This window comes from Microcaecilia unicolor, chromosome 3 (genome assembly GCF_901765095.1).
Source record: "Microcaecilia unicolor chromosome 3, aMicUni1.1, whole genome shotgun sequence".
In the NCBI taxonomy this organism is placed as follows: Eukaryota; Metazoa; Chordata; class Amphibia; order Gymnophiona; family Siphonopidae; genus Microcaecilia; species Microcaecilia unicolor.
In genome coordinates this window covers 479,983,165-480,002,917 of record NC_044033.1, presented here as the reverse complement: position 1 = coordinate 480,002,917, position 19,753 = coordinate 479,983,165, and the positions used below count along the sequence as shown (strand labels likewise).

Here is a 19,753-nt window from a genome sequence, read left to right as displayed (position 1 = left end):
ACAGGTTTCTCTTAACCAGTTTAGAAAGAAAAACTAGTATTTAAACATTTATCTAGCATAAACACTAAGGGGCTGATATTCAGACCGCGGGAGGGAGCCCGGCTAATTCCCTTGGTCAGCCTGGATATTCAATGCCGAGCCATTTCAGGTGACCAGCATTGAATATCCAGTTTATTTTGGGCCGGTTAATACTTAACCAGCTGTTGATATTAGGAGATAGCTAGTTAAGTTTAAACCAGCCAAAGATATTCCAGTTGTTTAAGAGGCCCAATGCGGCCGCTTATAATAGCCGGCTATACGGTGAATATTCGGGGATAGTCGGTTATCTCCTAGCCGCTAACCAGGAATATTCAGCAGGGTATAGGCGGCTATCCCCCACTGAATGACGCCAGATAGCCAGTTAAGTGCCATTTAACTTGCCAGGTGTTATTCCTGACCAGTTAAATGGTTTTCAATATTGGGGGGGGGGGGGGGTAAGTTCCCATTTTATAAAGCAAGGGATATGCATGTCAAAAACCCAAGTGTGTGAAAATGGCAAGGGGGTATGGTCTGGGTGTGTGTTGAGCAGCACTAGGACATGCTTAGAAGATAACAAGTTTATTCCCCATTTGAGACGGGGAATAAACATCAATGTCCTAACAGATTGAAGTCAGGATATATACCTGCTACCAAACACCTTAAGGTTTTAGCAGATTGCTCTGACTGATTGAGCAGCACTCAACTGCAGGTTCCCATTTAATCTTCCAGTGGTTTCTCCCCCCTCCCCCCCACTTAAAAAAAAGCCAAAGGGATACCAGTCTCTGTGACAGCTTCAGGAAAATACATGTTTATGCATGTCTCAAACATGAATTGCCCTTCTAAAATAACCGCTTTTATGTTTTGTTGTGAGCATTCTAAGCGAGACGGGGATCTACAAATTTGACAAAATAAATAATACAAAAATATACAGCTCCTAGGACTTGTCCTTACTGATCTTTTGGGCCATCATCACTTTTTGCTGACCAGATGTCACAGCAGTGCTCCTCTGGTTAGAAGACACAATCTGCTGAGAGAGCAGCTGGTAGTAGTGGTGTAGCCAAAACGCAATTTTGAGTGGGCCAATGAAATGGGTGCTCATGACATATTTCGTCTCCAGCCTTGATCTCCCCTCCACCCCGCCACCCAACTTAAAAATTGAATACCTTATGTATAGGGGATCCTCAGCTCACCAAATCCCCTGCCTGTAATGCCGGCACCCCACAAAAGCTCAGTTCTTGTGCATGAATTGAGCGTGTATGAGAAGTGAGCATGTGCAGGGTGCCACTTTGGCACCTGGGAGCACTGTCACTGACTGCTGCTGACTGCCATGATGTTCTGATGGCCCAAGGGTTTGAAAGGCTGAGGATATCTTCAGCTGGGGGGAGGGCTTGGGGATCCTCACCAACTGCATCAATGGTGAGTGCTGCTGCTGAGCCAAACGTGGACAGGCTCAGGCCCATCCAGTCCCACTCGTGGCTGGTAGATGATACTGTGTTGAACAATAATATTTTGTATGCCTTCCAGGAACCATAACTACACTCCATTGCTTAGTCAATTTTACAAACTTTAGGCCTAATAATCAATCAGACTTAGGAGTGGGTCATAGAACAATGCCACTGAAAATCTGATCAGACCACCTCAGCACTATCTGGGTAGGACCAGGGTGGTCTGGTGACAGAGTCTGGGCAGAGCTCAGAGATACGTGGTTAGCAAGGGCATAGTCAGCCTTTGATTTGGTGGGAGGCCAGGGGTGGACTGGGAGGACAATGATTTCCCTCCACCTCCCCCCATGCATGTTAAAAATACCTTTGCTGGCAAGGTTTCCGAAGCCCTGCCAGTCAAACAAATTTAGTGCCTGAGCCACCCCCCTCCTCCTTGTGTCTGCTGCTGTAATGCGGAAGTCGGTGACATGCCTCCAGCTGCCAGTTCTGGGCCTCCTAAGCATGCTCACTAACTGGCTTGTTATTCAATTAAACTGTGGGTACAAATTGGGTGGTGTGCCCAAATTTGCGTGTGTAATTTTTGGCAACTTTTATAGAATTAGGGGGATAGTGGAATGTGTTGTTTTTTTTTTAAATATATATATTGCCTTTCTGTGTCTAAAGTCAAAGCAGCTTGCATATTATATACAGATACTTATTCTATAGCTGGGGCAATGGAGGGTTGAGTGACTTGCTCAGAGTCACAAGAGCTGCAGTGGGAATCAAACTCAGTTCTCCTGGTTTTCAGATTACTCCTGCAACCACTGGTAAACATTGTTTGAATATCAGTTTGATAGTTTTCCTGGTGTAAATTTTCAGTGTGGAGTTATGTGCATAATTTTGCTTTGAGTACCTGACAAAGCTTGCAAAGAGAAAAGTAAACTTTATCGGAATCATTTCTAACCTGGGTAGAGGAGTAACCGCCAAGGTTATTCCTCTGCTGGCTGAGCCACTTCATGAAAGGAATTCCTTCAGCAATACGATTCTGCTGGAAGAGTGAGAGCAGTGCATAGGAAGCTGTCTCAATATCTGATGAGCGTGGCTGCCAATAGTTAGACAACCCAGAAGTTGGAGAAGACCAAAACTTTGTTTCATCTTAAGTAAAAATAAAATAAAAATGGTAATTAGAAGAGAGGAAGTAAGAAGAAATGTAACACTAATAGGCAAATATTCAGAAAATTTGCAAAGTAGGATAAGAAACACATCAATAACTATTAAAATCAGCACACTTGCTTTGCTATTAGTGAGAGAATTTGCTTCTTCAACATCTTCCCTTTTCCTCTAAATAGCTATATTCCCTCCCCCAGCACCCATCTGCACAGACATCCTTGGGCATGGGCACAGGGTCCTTCCTATTGGATAAAGAACAGCTGCCCTCCTTCTTACTTCAGCCCTTCCCCACCTGTCAAATTGGCAACCAGCAGCACTGTGAAACACAAGAAGGGAGGAGCTACAACAAATATCTGCGATATTTTCATATTGTTGTTGTAGCTCTTCTCCTGTGTGCACCTCGTAGACATGGGACTCACTCAATTTGAGGAGAGAAGGGATTATCCACAGGGATGTTCAATGGGGAGAAGGGATTATCCACACGGACGTTCTTGTACATTTTGCCCCCCCTACTACTACTACTTAACATTTCTAAAGCGCTACTAGGGTTACGCAGCGCTGTACAATTTAACATAAAAGGACAGGACCTGCTCAAAGAGCTTACAATCTAAAGGACAAGTGAGTAGACAATACGATAGGGGCAGTCAAATTGGGGCAGTCCGGATATCCTGAAGGTAAGCGTTAGGTGCCGAAGGCAGGATTGAAGAGGTGGGCTTTAAGCAGAGACTTGAAGATGGGCAGGGAGGGGGCTTGACGTAAGGGCTCAGGAAGGTTGTTCCAGGCATAGGGTGAGGCGAGGCAGAATGGGCGGAGCCTGGAGTTGGCAGTGGTGGAGAAGGGTACTGAGAGGATAATGTTTAGGACCTGTCTTCTCTTGTATCTCAAGTATAACTGAAGAAGTTCAAACTATAGTAAAAGTTACAGATTTATATACTGTAGTACACAGTCACCAACAGTGTTGTATAGTAACTAGGTAAATGCAGTTAGTTACTGTAATTTGTTACCCACTTTGGGTAAAGGCGGGATACAAATAAAATAAATAACTAAGTAAAAGTTTTGTTACTTCTACTTGTAAAGAAGTACAGGATAACATTTGTTATTTTTACTTTCACTAAAGTAATAATTTCACCAATTTTTACAATTTTTAATCAGTTACATCTGATGCTTGCAGTTAAAAGTAAAAACAGAAGGGAGATGTAAATGACGATTCTTTGGTAAACCAAATTAAACCACAAAACTGGGAATAGGAATTTGCTATTGCAAACCTTGTCACGCAAACAGTGAATAATCTCATCTTAAAGTTTAATGTCCAGTGAAAATGACCTAAAAAAACAATGGAGTTGCCTGTGTTTGTTGAACGGTTTAATGGCCTCCAGCCAAATAGAACAGTGATGGGTTGCTGGTAGCAATTCTAGGTGAACAGATATATGTCTCTATCACAACAGATTGCTCGTCCTATGGGAAATTTTACATGGTGGTAACTGTCCCATGGACTAGGTAAGCCCCTGTCAACTATGAATAACTGGAAGGGGCATCCAATAATTAATGCTGTTGTGTCATACTGCAAATGTACACTTTTCAGTTTGTATTTTTTTGAGGACTCTGCAAGAATTTGCTATGTGATTCCTACATTTGAATATTGCTATTGTACTCTCAGCCAGTTTATACATATTTTTACTTGCTGGTTTGTAACTAGAATGGCAGGTTTAACATGCATATCCTCTGTTTCTTGTGTTACATAGTAACGTCATTTACTATTTTACTATCCTGCTTATTTTCGAAGGAGAAGGGCGGCCATCTTCCGACACAAATCGGGAGATGGCCGGCCTTCTCCTAAGGCCAGCCAAATCGGTATAATCGAAAGTCGATTTTGGCCGGCTTCAACTGCTTTCCGTTGCAGGGCCAGCCAAAGTTCAAGGGGCATGTTGGCAGTGTACCAAAGGCAGGATGGGGGTGTGGTTAAGAGATGGCCGGCCTTGGCCGATAATGGATAAAAGAAGGCTGGCCCTGATGAGCATTTGGCCGACTTTACTTGGTCCCTTTTTGTTCACGACCAAGCCTCAAAAAGATGCCCGAACTGACCAGATGACCACCGGAGGGAATCGGAGATCACCTCCCCTTACTCCCCCAGTGGTCACCAACCCCCTCCCACCCCCCCAAAAAAAGTAAAAAACATTTTTTGCCAGCTTCTATGCCAGCCTCAAATGTCATACCCAGCTCCATCACAGCACTATGCAGGTCCCTGGAGCAGTTTTTAGTGGATACTACAGTGCACTTCAGGCAGGCGGACCCAGGACCATCCCCCCCCTACCTGGTGGTAAATGGGAGTCCTCCAAAACCCACCCAAAACCCACTGTACCCACATCTAGGTGCCCCCCGTTACCCTTTAAGGGCTATGGTAGTGTTATACAGTTGTGGGTTTTGGGGAGGGGTTGGGAGGCTCAGCACCCAAGGTAAGGGAGCTATGCACCTGGGATCAATTTGTGAAGTCCACTGCAGTGTCCCCTAGGGTGCCCGGTTGGTGTCCTGGCATGTGAGGGGGACCAGTGCACTACAAATGCTGGCTCCTCCCACGACCAAATGGCTTGGATTTGGCCGGGTTTGAGATAGCTGCCATTAGTTTCCATTATCGGCGAAAACCAATGGCGGTCATCTCTAATGCCGGCGATCTCTAAGGGCGGCCCAAATGTTGAGATTTATTTTTTTTTTATTTTTCTTACATTTGTACCCCGCGCTTTCCCACTCATGGCAGGCTCAATGCGGCTTACATATTATATACAGGTACTTATATTTGTATCTGGGGCAATGGAGGGTTAAGTGACTTGCCCAGAGTCACAAGGAGCTGCCTGTGCCTGAAGTGGGAATTGAACTCAGTTCCTCAGTTCCTCGGGACCAGAGTCCACCACCCTAACCACTAGGCCACTCCTCCCCGACCATATTATCGAAACGAAAGATGGCCAGCCATCTTGTTTTGATAATACAGTCGGGTACGCCGCTTAATGGGGCCGTCATTGGAGATGGCCGCCCTTATAGATGGGTGGCCCCATTCGATTATGCCCCTCTATGTTACTATGTAACACAAGAAACAGAGGATATGCTGTGCATGTTAAATCTGCCATTCTAGTTACAAACCAGCAATTAAAAATGTGTATAAACTGGCTGAGAGTACAATAGCAATATTCAAATGTAGGAATCACATAGCAAATTCTTGCAGAGTCCTCAAAAATTACAAACTGAAAAGTGCACAGTTGCAGTATGACACAACAGCACATTTCTCTCTCCACCATCTGTGTAGGAGATGATCTGAGCATTCACATTCAAAGTATATCAATAGAGTGGACTAACACGGCTACCACACCTCTCTACATTCAAAGTAAAATGTATCTTGAGTATGATATTTGTGTGTACTTGAAAAGTGTATCTGTGTGGGTCAGAAAAGGAGTGTGTCCGGTCTGGTTTCAGACACTTATCAACTTGATTCCTTTTTTCTTTAAGGGTACTGTTCTTTCTTTGGGAGTCCTTTTGGACCCATCCTTATCCTCTAGCCCCTATGTCTCCTGGGTTGTGCAGAGATCCCTCTATGATCTACGAAAAATCAGAGCCCTGAACAGGGCTTTTTTTGAGGGGGTACTTGGGGGTACAGAGTACTGGCACCTTTTCCATTGTTTGCTAAAATTGACCCATGGTCCCCAGGTTTTAATGAAAGAGCTCAGGCTCTACACACAAATTCTGCCTTGCCATAGATTCTGTGACTGGTTGCAGGGGGCCTGGCTATTGTGGGGTGGGTCCCTCAGTCCCCACAGTCCCTCTGTGACTGGTTGAAGAGTGGCTTGTCATTTGAGTACCGGCTCCTTTTTCGCTAGAAAAACCACACTGGCCCTGAAAGCACTCCTTCATGAAAAAGCACACAAAACACTGCTTCACTATTTTATGCTCAATTGTTTCTCAGCATCTTGTTGGATGCCCACTTCACTCCATTTGTAGTCTCCAGTTCGTACAAAACACAACAGTCAAGTTGATCTATGGGGCTAAAATATTTGATCATGTGGCACCTCTTTCATCTGACCAACACTGGCTCCCAATTCATGACAGAATAGAATATAAAATTATTTTTCTAGCCTTAAGGCACTCCATACTGGTCTACCACTTTATCTTTCTTCCTGTTCTACAGCCTTCTGCTACCATACGCCCTTTGTATGGGATTGATTTTTTACTCTTTCAAAGAGTACAAAGACTGGGGGATACTCAATGAGGTTACATGGAAATACTTTTAAAACAAATGGGAAGAAATTTTTTTTCACTCGACAAGTGGTTGAGCTCTGGAGCTCATTGCCGGAGGATGAGGTAACAGCAGTTAGCATATCTGGGTTTGAAAGAAGATTTGGGCAAGTTCCTAGAGGAAAGGTCCATAGTCTGCTACTGAGATAGACATGGGAAGCCACTACTTGCCCAGGGACTGGTAGCATGGAATCTTGCTACTTTTTTGGGTTTCTGCGGGGTGCTCGAGACCTTAATTGGCCACTGTTGGAGGCAGGATGCTGGGCTAGATGGACCATTGGTCTGACCCAATATGGCTATTCTTATCTGTTTTAGTGCTTAAATGAAAACAAAACAAAAAAAGCAACTTACCACTTGTTTCTGCTCTTCCAGTCAGCTGGTTAAGTGCTAAACCTGCTTGGGTGCTGTTGGCCAATGATAAAGCATATGCAACAACTGAAAGAGTATAATTGCTGCTAATTCCTTGAGCCAGCTTCCCCTCCAGAAACTTCACTGCTTTAGTAACTGGACTTGCAAAGATATTCTACAACAAACAAATGAAAACAAGAGTTTGAACCAGGGAGGCTTACAACTTTATTAGTTATACATTCCATAGGTAATGCATTTATCTCTGGAAAGAGGATTGAGCTACTCTGCTGGGACAGTGGAAACTTAATGATGGGCCAATGTGTGAAACTGGGGTGGAGAACAGAGCTCTCAGCCTCTGTAAACTATTTTCTAGCTCTCAGGATGTACTATATATATGAATGCAGAAATAGGAGACACAACCAATTAGAGAAGAGTAGGACCCACTGGGTCAGGAAAGCCTCCTGAGGGCATCAGAGAGATACAGAGAGCTAAGCTGAACACACTTACCATGTACATGTGCTAACTTATCAGTGTAAATTGTTAGAGCCTGATAATCGCAGGATTTATGCTCCCAAACAGGCCTCTTTGAAACTTACCAGGGCAGAGTTTCTAAATTTAGGAGCATAAAAAGTGGGTGGCAGCAGGGCTAATTATGGCAGGGAAAATATTAGATCAGCAGAATCCCCTGGATTCTACATAGCACGACTTAAGTTGGTGCATAAATCCAGTCGTATTCTGGATTTGCACACGCAAATTAATTATTTAACAAGTCAATCAGTGCCAATAATTGCCACTTAACAAGCAATTGACATTAATTGGCATTAATTTGAATTTATGCTAGAACTGTCTAAGCATATTCTATAATGTGATGCATGTAAATTCTAAGTCGCATAGTTGAAAAGAGGCTGTAGCCATGGGTGTGGAATGGTAAGGTCATGGGCATTTCTAAAATCTATGCACATTGTTATAGAATACTCCTGGTCCATGCGTAATTTAGGCATCAGTATTTACACCAAGTTTTGCTTGGCATAACTTCCTGCAACTAAATTTAGTCGCATGGACTGGTGCTCAGCATATTCTATAAACCATGCAGAAATTTAGGCTTATTTTATAACGTACCCCTAAATTTAGGCATACTTTATAGAATATGCCTAGGTGTATTTTGTTTTGGTGCTGATTTTTTTTTAGACGTGATATATAGAATCTAGTCCTATGCTCACAAATTAGGCTCATAAATCTAGGCAGATGAATGCAGGGCTAAATTTATAAGCTTAGGGACTGATATTCAGCCTGCAACAGTCTGCAGTTTTTAAGCTGCTGATAGCCCAGGCAGAATTAAGCCTGGATATTCAGGTTCAGTCCATGTCTAGGCAATGGCATTGAATATTTGTTATATCTCAGGGTAGTGAGCTCTTAGTACATAGTGCAAGCCTACGAGAGACTGAATCCCCACAAGTAGACAAGGAAAGTGGCTGCAAAGAGTCAGGCAAAGATAAAGCACAGAGTGCAAATGGATCCAGACCCTCAAGAAGCAAAACAGGAACTGGAACTCGAGAGGACAAGAAGCAAGGCTCACTCACACGGTCCGCAAGGTCGAACTGGAACCATGCGCACACTCACACACACACAGCAGAAACTGGAACCCGCTCACAGAGACAAGCAGTGGAGAGCTGCGCTGAAAACCACACAGCAGGAACGGTGTCTCAATGTGCTGTGGCGGCTAAGAAAATATAATATTAGGTATTATTAGGAAAGGAATGAAAAACAAAAATGAGGACATTATAATGCCTTTGAGGGGCATAATCGAATGCGAACGCCCATCTCCATGGGCGTCTATGTCCGAAAACGGGTAAGTGAAGAGGAGGGACAGACCGTATTTTTGAAAAAAATAGATGTCTTTTTTTTTCGAAAATACGGTTTGTACGGACCAAATGCCATGGATTTGTTCGTTTCTGAACTGGGTGTTTTTTTTAGCGATAATGGAAACTAAAACCGGCCAGCTCAAAAATGTCCTAATCCAAGCCATTTGGTCATGGGAGGGGCCAGGATTCGTAGTACACTGGCCCCTCTGACATGCCAGGACACCAACTGGGCACCCTAGAGGTCAGTGCGGTGGACTTCAGAAACAGCTCCTACATGCATAGCTCCCTTACCACGGGTGCTGAGCCCCCAACCCCTCCCCCAAAACCCACTACCCACAAATGTACAACACTACCATAGCTCTTAGGGGTGAAGGGGGCACCTACATGTGGGTACAGTGGGTTTTGGAGGCCTCCCATTTACCAGCACAAGTGTTACAGGTAGGGGGATGGGCCAGGTTCCACCTGCCTGAAGTGCACTGCGGTACCCACTAAAAGTGCTCCAGGGACCTGCATACACGCAGGCCTCTAGGACTTGTTGCTGCTGTAGAACCTTGGCACACCAGTTGACACCTAAACACTAATGTCTCCGAAAACGTCCTTTATTGGAATAAGCACGTTTACTCACAGTTAACTGCAGATCAGAGGTTGTGCCCCACTGGCAAAGAGTCTTCCTAGTACTGAGATTAGCAGTAGGTCAGAGCTGGCAGAATGCTGTACAATGCCCACTTTCAGTAACGTGGATAACACATGAAAGGGAGCTAAAACTGGCTTACAAAAATGGCCACTACCTCATGGACTACCGGAAACAAAACAGGGCACACTTTGACCCAGTAAGCAGAAGGAAATGCACCATGGGAGTAGAGCCTACCAACTACCAACATCGTGAGCATGTAACACAAGCTAGTGGAATCACGGAGCCCAATACCCTACACCCACCACAATGCATTGCTGATGTGACTCTGCAGTGCGCATAACAGAAAAGGTGTCACACTCACCCGAGAGCCACATCAGAACCAGGCAAAGGCTGTCAGAGGATAGAACACATTCTGCTGTCATGGGGGTGGGTACGGCATTTGAGGCTGGCATACAGGCTGGAAAACAAAGTTTTTAAAGTGGGTTTTGTTTTGGTGGGAGGGGGTTAGTGACCACTGGGGGAGTCAGGGGAGGTGATCCCCGATTCCCTCCGGTGGTCATCTGGTCAGTTCGGGCACCTTTTCAAGGCTTGGTTGTGAAAAAAAAGGGACCAAGTAAAGTCATCCAAATGCTCGTAAGGGACACCCTTCTTTTTTCTATAATCGGCCGAGGGCGCCCATCTCTCCTCAGCCGATAACCACGCCCCAGTCCCGCCTTCACCATGCCTCCGACACGCCCCCATCCACTTTGTTCGTTCCTGCGACGGAGTGCAGTTGAAGACAACCAACATTGGCTTTCGATTATACCGATTTGTTCGCCTACAGGAGAAAGACGCCCATCTCCCGATTTGGGTTGAAATATGGGCATCTTTCTCTTTTGAAAATAAGCTGGTTTGTATCAGTCCATGGTGCCACCGCACCTCGAATATTGTGTTCAATTCTGGTCACCGCATCTCAAAAAAGATATAGTGGAATTAGAAAAAGGTACAGAGAAGGGCAACTAAAATGTTAAAGGGAATGGGACGACTTCTCTATGAGGAAAGACTGAAGCAGCTAGGGCTCTTCAGCTTGGAGACAAGACGGCTGAGTGGAGATATGACAGAGGTCTATAAAATAACGAGTGGAGTGGAACGGGTAGACGTGAATTTTTTATTTACTCTTTCCAAAAATACTAGGACTAGGGGGCATGCAATGAAGCTACAAAGTAGTAAATTTAAAATGAATCAGAGAAAAAGTTTCTTCACTCAACGTATAATTAAACTCTGGAATTCGTTGCCAGAGAATGTGGTAAAGGCGGTTAGCTTAGCAGGGTTTTAAAAAATTTGGGACGGCTTCCTAAAGGAATTCCAGAGTTTAATTACACATTGAGTGAAGAAATATTTTCTCCGATTCATTTTAAATTTACTACATTGCAGCTTCATCACATGCCCCCTAGTCCTAGTATTTTTGGAAAGCGTAAACAGAACCTTCACATCTACCTGTTCCACTCCATTCATTATTTTATAGACCTCTATCATATCTCCCCTCAGCCGCCTTTTCTCCAAGCCCCTCCAGCTGCCTTCAGCAGCACTACCTGGATACTGCCACAGAATAGTACCTCTGACATGCTCAGCAGTATGCAGTGGAGGAGTGGCCTAGTGGTTAGGGTGGTGGACTTTGGTCCTGGGGAACTGAGGAACTGAAGTCAATTCCCGGCACAGGCAGCTCCTTGTGATTCTGGGCAAGTCACTTAACCCTCCATTGCCTGCCACATTGAGCCTGCCATGAGTGGGAAAGCTTGGGATACAAATGTAACAAAAAAAAAAAAACAGTGCCAGGGTGGTTTGTACATAGTGATTAGGTGGAACCGGAGGTTATCCAGACCCCTGATAAGATAGGTAACTGGATAAAGTTAGGACTGCAAAAATGGTCTTAGGTTTATCTGGTTAGCAGTCTGAATATCACCACTAATTAGATGGCCCCACCAGTCAGCACTGTTTCCCAGACATTCAGCACTGGCTGGTACAGATACTGGTACTGAATATTTGATACTTTTTTCCTGCGGCAACTGGCATTTTAAAAAACACTCTCTAAAGGAGAGTTCCTTGTATTTAGAAAGGGAAACTTATACTTTGAAGGGGGGGAGGGAGGAACATTTCCAGTGAGGAGGCTAGAAAAGCCAGTAGCTTGGATTTAGGGGGGGGGGGGAAGAACATTTACAATGAGGAGGCTGGACAAGCCAGCAGTACCAGAGGATTTGGATGTGGGGTGAGGGAGAAAAGAACATTTCCAGTGAGGAAGCTAGAAAAGCCAACAGGATCAGGGGATTTGGATTTGGGAGGTGGGGGGGGGGGGGGGGGGGGGGGGGGGGGGGGGGGGGGGGGGGGGGGGGGGGGGACATTTCCAGTGAGGAGATTGGAAAGGCCAACAATATCAGGGGATTTGGATTTAGGTCATACCTTTTCTCAGTTGCTCATCTGTATCCAGGGAGAGCTAGTGGTGTTCACCCATGACTGCCTGTAGTGATGCCTGAACTTGAAGGCTACACTACAGACCAACTGACTTGCTTATTGTAAATTGGTGCCTCATTTTAGTTGCCACAGAGATGTTCACTAATGGGCAGATGATCAAAAGCACCACACTGGTCCAAACAGCGCTCTAAAAATAGTGCTGGAACAGCACAGGGCTTTACTGCACCTATGATCTGAGATAATTGCATGCAAATTTAAGGGAAAGGGACAGGGGACTTGATATACTGCCTTTCTGAGGTTTTTGCAACTACATTCAAAGCAGTTTACATATATTCAGGTACTTATTTTGTACCTGAGGCAATGGAGAGGGTTAAGTGACTTGCCCAGAACAACAAGGAGTTGCAGTGGGAATTGAACTCAGTTCCCCAGGATCAAAGTCCTCTGCACTAACCACTAGGTTACTCCTCCACTCCAGCACACATTTTTCTCTGATCACTTGTTTGACAGATCTGGACTGTCAAAAGCCAAGACCTGTCAAACACAGGGGCTGGAGGTCCATGGAACCACCAGAACCGAACTACCCCTGCCTCGAGCCACACGAAATGGGGGCCAGAGGTCCAGTGGACCTCTGGTCCCCCAAACCCTCCCGATACAGGTTCAGGGGAGGCAGGAGATCCGGTGGGTCTCCAGCCCCCCAACCCCCCCAACATCCCTCAGATTTCCCTGGTGGCCCAGTGGGCCGTGGTCAGTCCCCCCACCCCCCTACCTTAGGGGCCTCCCTCCTCTTCCATCGGCACCGCCTGCAAAATGGCAGTGCCCAGCCCTGTCCAGTGTATCCTGGGATGCGCTAGGTGGGGCTTCACACCATATAAGGGTGCGCTGGTGGCTGATCATTGGGGATGAATAGATTTAGCATGCATTTGCATGCTACGTGTGCTAAGAGCCCTCCTTTGCATGCTAGTTGTGTACAGAGCCCACGAGCGCATTGTTTCATACGCTCAGGGACTCTGTTCATGGGGCGGTAGCAAACACATGTGCTAGTATGGCGCTAAAAGCCTCTAGTGCCCGCGTTTGCTTCTGATCATTGGCCCATAAGCATCAATTCTATAATGGCTTAAAGGTGCACCTAAGCCTTTGTTAAATATTAGCGCAAAGTGCATTGGCACCAATCCTATTCTATAAACTAAGCATACTATTGGCACCTAACTTTAAGTACCAGCTTACAGAATTGCCTTTTTTATGTCCCTGCACTGCTGGATACTCACCTCCCCCCCCCCCCCTTTTCATCACCAAGGCCAGAAGAAAGAAATTTGTCAAACGTGATGGGACAATAAAAAAACAGGAAACATAAATAAGGTGGGGGAAGAAACTGAAAGAGGAAAAGAAGCAACAGAAAGAGGGTAAGAAAAGAACATGAACAGGAAAGGAGAATATGAATGCTGGGAAGAGAGAAGGAGAAGGACCAGAAGGAAGAGAAAAGGAGCCTGAAGTAGGAGGGTTAAAGTAGGAACCTGAAAATCACAAGGTAAAAGAGGAGAGATAGAGAGGGAATAGGGAGATAAAAAGTAAACTGAAAGACAGGGAAGCGAGGAACCTGAAAGAGAAAAGGGTGAAGAGAGAAGCTGGAAGAAAAAGGGGACAAAATCTATAGGAGGAAGCTGTAGGGGTGGAAGCAAGAATCTGAAGGAGAGAAGGGGAGTACAGAAACTAAAGGTGACAGGGGAAGAAGGAATGTGAAAGTAGATTGGAGGAAATAAACCTGGAAAGGGGTAAATATGGTCCACATTCATTTATAGAAGCTGCCACCCATGGGCTACTGGAAGAGAGCATGACTAGTTCCCTTCCCTCTTCCTCTTCCCCAACACCAAACAATTTAACATACCAGTTGAAAAGTGGACTGGCAGGAGTTCATTTCCCCATCCACTTTAAGAAGGTAGCTCAAGCCTAACAGAAAATTCTGGAACAAGTGGTCATGATATGAGACTGGGGAGCAGAGAGTTGCATGGGGAAAGAAATGTTGCCCGTCCCTTCCAGAATCTAACCGGTCCCCACCCGTCCCTGCTGGAATCGAATCCATCCCCATTTATAATCTCCTACATCCCCGCCCATCCTCAGTACTAAAATAACCCAACCTATGTCATTGTTCTGGAAATGAAAGACATCAGAGATTTCTTAAAGTTGACATGGTCCAGTTGATAAATAAAATACTTTTTTCTACCTTTGTGGTCTGAGCATTTTATTTTTCAATCCGATTTTGTCAGGGTCTTCTGATTTTCTCCATTTTTTCCTGCCTTTCCAAGGTCTTCTGTCTATTTTGGCATTTCTTCTTTCTCCATGTCTGCTATCCATCTTCCCTGTGTACCTGTTCCTGTCTACTCCCCATGGGTCCAGCCTATCTCCCTCCAGTCCCCCTTCCCCTCCCCAGGATCCAGCCCATCTACCTCAAGCCCCTCTTCCCCTCCCCGGGGTCCAGCCTATCTCCCTCCAGCCCCTCATGCTTCCCCACTCAGCTTTCACCCAACCTCTCTCATGCACCCTCCCCAGCCTCTTTCATCCTCCCCTCCCCTCCCCAGCCTTAAGCCAGTTTCTCTCATACACCCTCCCCAGCCTTCACCCAGTTTCTCTCATGTCCCTTCCCCAGCTTTCACTCAGTTTCTCTCATACCCACCCTCCCCAGCTTTTACCCAGTTTCTCTCATGCCCCCTTTATCCTTCTCACAATCTGTCTCATGTCCCCCCCCCCCCAGCCATTATCACAATGCTGCTTCAAACGCCTTCTCTTCCCCTGCACAGCAATTGGGCTCTGCAGAGAATTGAGCTGTGCATTGCAGGAAGTTGGGGAAGGCTCGTGGTTTGAAGCCTGAGAGACTTCCCCAACTTCCTGCACCACACGGCTCAAGTCTCTGCAGAGCTTGATCGCCACAGAAGAGGAGTTTGAGACAGCACCAAGGATAGGGTGGTAGGCTGGTGTGGTGCTACACTACTGCGGAAACTCCGCAGGACCTGCGTCCATCCCCAACAGGATTCCCGCGGACCTCGAAGGGATCCACGCAAGAGTCCTATGGCCTTGGAGGGGATCCCCGCAAACCCTGTTCCAGTGCAGCTCTACTGGGGAAATGTAGACTTTTGAATTAGCAATAGCTTAATGAAATATTTTTCATGAAAAGGGTAGCAAATCCATGGAACAGTCTTCCAAGTGAAATGATGAGGCAAAAATATTGCAACTAAAAAAAAAAAGTGAGACAAATACGGGTGATTTCTGATGCTGAGGAAGTAAGAATACAGCTACAGATGAAAGAGAGTGCAGTACTGAAGTGGGTAGAAACAGTAGGAAGATTAGTAAGGCTAATTATCAATGCTTATTGCCAATTAAGTGTCAATTTAGCACTAATTAGCAAATTTTGTTATGCACATAACTGACCTATTCTAAAACTGCGAGTCCAATTACATGCCAAACTTTGGGCCCCATTTATTGAATTTGGGGGTATGTTACTATATAAATTAAACTAGTTTCACATACCTTGTTCTATTATATATATATAATTTGTCTTCAATCTAGCCACCCACTTATTTATCCCAATGCCTTTGTTTTACTCATCTTGTCTATGTGTCACAACTGCACGTCCTCTGCCGCCTATTAAGTTGTTTAATTAGTTTTGTGCTGACATCGTATCATATCTGTGTTATATGAATGTTCTACCATGTTGTCTATTAAGGTGTATCGTTTGTATTCTACTGACATTTATCATCATTTCTATAATATGACTGCTCTACTGTGTTTTTTAATGTGTGTATTACTGATGCCATATCAATATTGTTGCTATTATTAGGATTTTATTTGCCTATTGCCAAATTTACCTTATTGCATTAGTTGTGTTTTACACTGACGTTTGGTCATTTTACTTTTGTTATACTGTTAATGCAATGTAAGTTGTTTATATCAAGCAATACCAATTGTACATCATGTTAGGTAAATCTCTTAATAAAGGTGGTTAATAACTCCTAATAAATAAATAAAAACAAAATCCGGAGGCTATTAATAAGAAAATGTACAAAGCATAGGATTACTGATATAATTCCAACTCCCTTTACCGGTGCCTAGCTCAAGCACATCTGTGAACATTAAACTTACCCTATAAATCTCATCCTCTAAAAGTGTTGCCAATATATAAGCTGTCAGAGTGACTGGACCATTCTGTCCACCCTGGAGTTCGGTGTGTATCACTCGTCCCGGTTCAGTAAACTGGCCAGTACTTGCATCCTGAAAGCGTACAAGCCACTGCATTGTTGTGCTGATCACTCTTGAGTCAATAAAAATAAAATGCCGGGCCTGAAGAAAGCATCGAAGCACAAAAGCAGACAACCTTGGGAGAAAATGAGAACATTTATCTATGAGATTACAAAATAAAGCATTCAAATACATGTACTTTCTTTCAACATTACTGTACACAGACGTCTTAAGTCATTCAAAATCTTTTCTGGCCTCTGGAAAACAAATAGACAGAAACTTGAATAACAACAGTCACAAAAGTAGAGATCTGAGACATATTCATTGAAAAATAAAATATTTGTGATGACTTGAGCAAGATAGTTGGAATGTGCAAGAGAAGTCACCATTAACAACCTCACTAACCTCAGATACATCCAAACACATCCATTCACCTAAATACCTAGGTATTTTTTATTTACTTCTTTGTAACAATATAATTACTGCTGCACAGGATTACCTCTTAATAAGGTCATAGAGCAGAAGGCCAACAGCTATATTCTGACTGTTTGGCTACTTGGTGTATGGCAAAAAGAGGATGACCTGGGTTCATACCCTTCTCCATTTCATCTACACCCCCACTGCCTCAAGTACTCACTATTTGGAGGACATGGACTGCAACATAGTAAATGACGGCAGATAAAGACCTGTATGGTCCATCCAGTCTGCCCAACAAGATAAACTCATTTTACATGGTATGTGATACTACTGGGCTCATTTACGAAAGAGAAGGACGCCCATCTTTCGACATAAATCTGAAGATGGACGTCCTTCTCACAGGGTCGTTGAAATCGGTATAATTGAAAGCCGATTTTGGACGTCCCTAACTGCTTTCCGTCGTAGGGATGGCCAAAGTTCAAGGGGGCATGTCAGAGGCATAGCAAAGGCGGGACTTGGCATGCCTAAGTCTTGGATGTCCTCAACCCATAATTGAAAGAAAAAAGGACGTCCCTGACAAACACTTGGATGACTTTACCTGGTCGTGTTTTTCTTACGACCAAGGCACAAAAAGGTGCCCGAACTGACCAGATGACCACCGGAGAGAATCGAGGATGACCTCCCCTTACTCCCCCAGTGGTCACTAACCCCCTCCCACCCTCTAAAAACATCTTTAAAAATATTGATTGCCAGCCTCAAATGTCATACTCAGGTCCATCACAGCAGTATGCAGGTCCCTGGAGCAGTTTTAGTGGGTGCAGTGCACTGCAGGCAGGCGGACCCAGCCCCATCTCCCCCCTACCTGTTACGTTTGTGGAGAAAACAGCGAGCCCTCCAGAAACCCACCAGAAACCCACTGTACCCACATCTATGTGCCCCCCTTCACCCGTAAGGGCTATGGTAGTGGTGTACAGTTGTGGGTAGTGGGTTTTGGGGGGGCTCATCACACAAGGTAAGGGAGCTATGTTCCTGGGAGCAATTTAGGAAGTCCACTGCAGTGCCCCATAGGGTGCCCAGTTGGTGTCCTGGCATGTCAGAGGGACCAGTGCACTACAATTGCTGGCTCCTCCCATGACCAAATGGCTTGCATTTGGTCGTTTCTGAGATGGACGTCCTTGGTTTCCATTATCGCCGAAAATCAGAAACGACCAAGTCTAGGGACTGCCATCTCTAAGGACAACCAAATTTCAGGATTTGAGCATCCCTGACCGTATTATCAATACGAAAGGTGGACGTTCATCTTGTTTTGAAAATACCCCTGGATGGGGACATTTTGCGAGGACGTCCAAATCAAAGTGAAGGCGTCCCTTTTGATTATGCCCCTCTATCTATACCAGAGTTTTATTTATCTATATGTAATTTGTTGTGAACTACCCTGGTATACAGGGCTTCATATGAATACAAAAATAAGATATAATGTGAAAAACAAGTTGCTGTTTCATGTATCTGTATTTGGCACCACAGGTGACACTCCTGTTTCACGAGTATGCTTTTGGGAAAGGAAGGGATTTTGAATTTTAGCTGAGGCTGTTTTAACCATTAGACAGATTAGAAGGTCGCCTAGAGCAATAGCTTCTCGGGGGGGGGGGGGGGGGGGGGACACAGCAAAAAGAAGCTGCACTCAAAGCAAACAATAGGTACTGAGAACTGCACAAAAAGACCCATCAGCACATACATTTACCCATAGGGAGGGTGAGCACAGCTGGAGTTTGACATACTGATTCAAGAAGTCTATTCGAGGCATATAGTGCAGCAAGATAAAAAGAACGGAGACTGGAGTTTGCAGTAGAGGAAGAGGGTATAGATAACAGAGATTTACCCGATGAATGGAATTTCCAAGTAGGATTGTAGAGAGAGATAAGAGTGGAGAGATACTGGGGAGCTGTAGAGTGAATGCATTTGTAAGTCAATAAGAGGAGTTTGAATTGTATATGGAAATGGATAGGGAGCCAATAAAGTGACTTGAGGAGAGGGCTAATATGAGAATAGCGACACTGGTGGAATAGAACTCATGCAGCAGAGTTTTGAACAGATTGAAGGGGAGAGAGATACCGTAGTGGGAGATCTGTGAGAAGCAAGTTACATTAGTCTAAGTGAGAGGTGATAACAGTGTGGATAAGGGTTTTGGTAGTGTGCTCAGAAAGGAAAGAAGGAATTTTGGTGATGTTATAGAGAAAGAAACACCACACATCAAAACCACAGAAGAACAATCATCCACAGATACAGTACAGCAAAACGCACAACAGTGGAGAAGACCAAACAAAAGGGTTCTTGCAACAATGGTGTTCAAAGCAAATATTTTATTGAAGTCCTCAGAAATGACAGGTTGTGGCAGTCTGTTGGATATGTGCAGAGAAAGAGAGAGAGGAGTCAATGATGACCCCAAGGTTATAAGCAGATGAGATAGGGAGGATGAAAGTGTTATCCACAAAGATAGAGAATGGGGAAAGAGGAGAGATGGGTTTAGGGGGAAAGATAAGAAGCTCAGTCTTGGTCATTTTTAGTGTCAGATGGTGGTGAGACATCCAAGCAGCAATGTCAGACAGGCAGGCTGAGACTCGGGCTGGATTCCTGCTGAAATTTCTGGTGTGGAGAGGTAGATTTGGGAGTCATCAGCATAAAGGTGATACTGAAAACCATGGGATGAGATCAGAGCCCTAAGGGAAGAAGTATAGATGGAGAAAAGAAAAGGTCCCAAGACAGAGCCCTGAGTTACACCAACTGATAGTGGGATAGAAGTGGAGGAGGATCCACCAGATCATACACTAAAAGTGCAATGGGAGAGATAAGAAGAAAACCAAGAAAGAAAAGAGCCCTGAAATCCAAGTGAGGTCAGCATATCAAGGAGTAGGTAGTGATCAACAGTATCA

General features: G+C 44.7%; 1 protein-coding gene across 1 annotated transcript in view; it reads right to left on the bottom strand.

Moving 5' to 3' along the window:
- Positions 1-19,753, bottom strand: part of LOC115467239 (CD109 antigen-like) — a 175,772-nt gene that overhangs the window by 20,675 nt on the left and 135,344 nt on the right. Inside the window, exons 25-27 of the mRNA XM_030199045.1 lie at positions 16,311-16,542; positions 7,239-7,410; positions 2,404-2,594 (exon numbers count right to left, since the gene is read on the bottom strand). Of these exons, the coding sequence (XP_030054905.1) occupies positions 2,404-2,594; positions 7,239-7,410; positions 16,311-16,542 (595 nt within the window). The remainder of the gene's footprint in view (positions 1-2,403; positions 2,595-7,238; positions 7,411-16,310; positions 16,543-19,753) is intronic.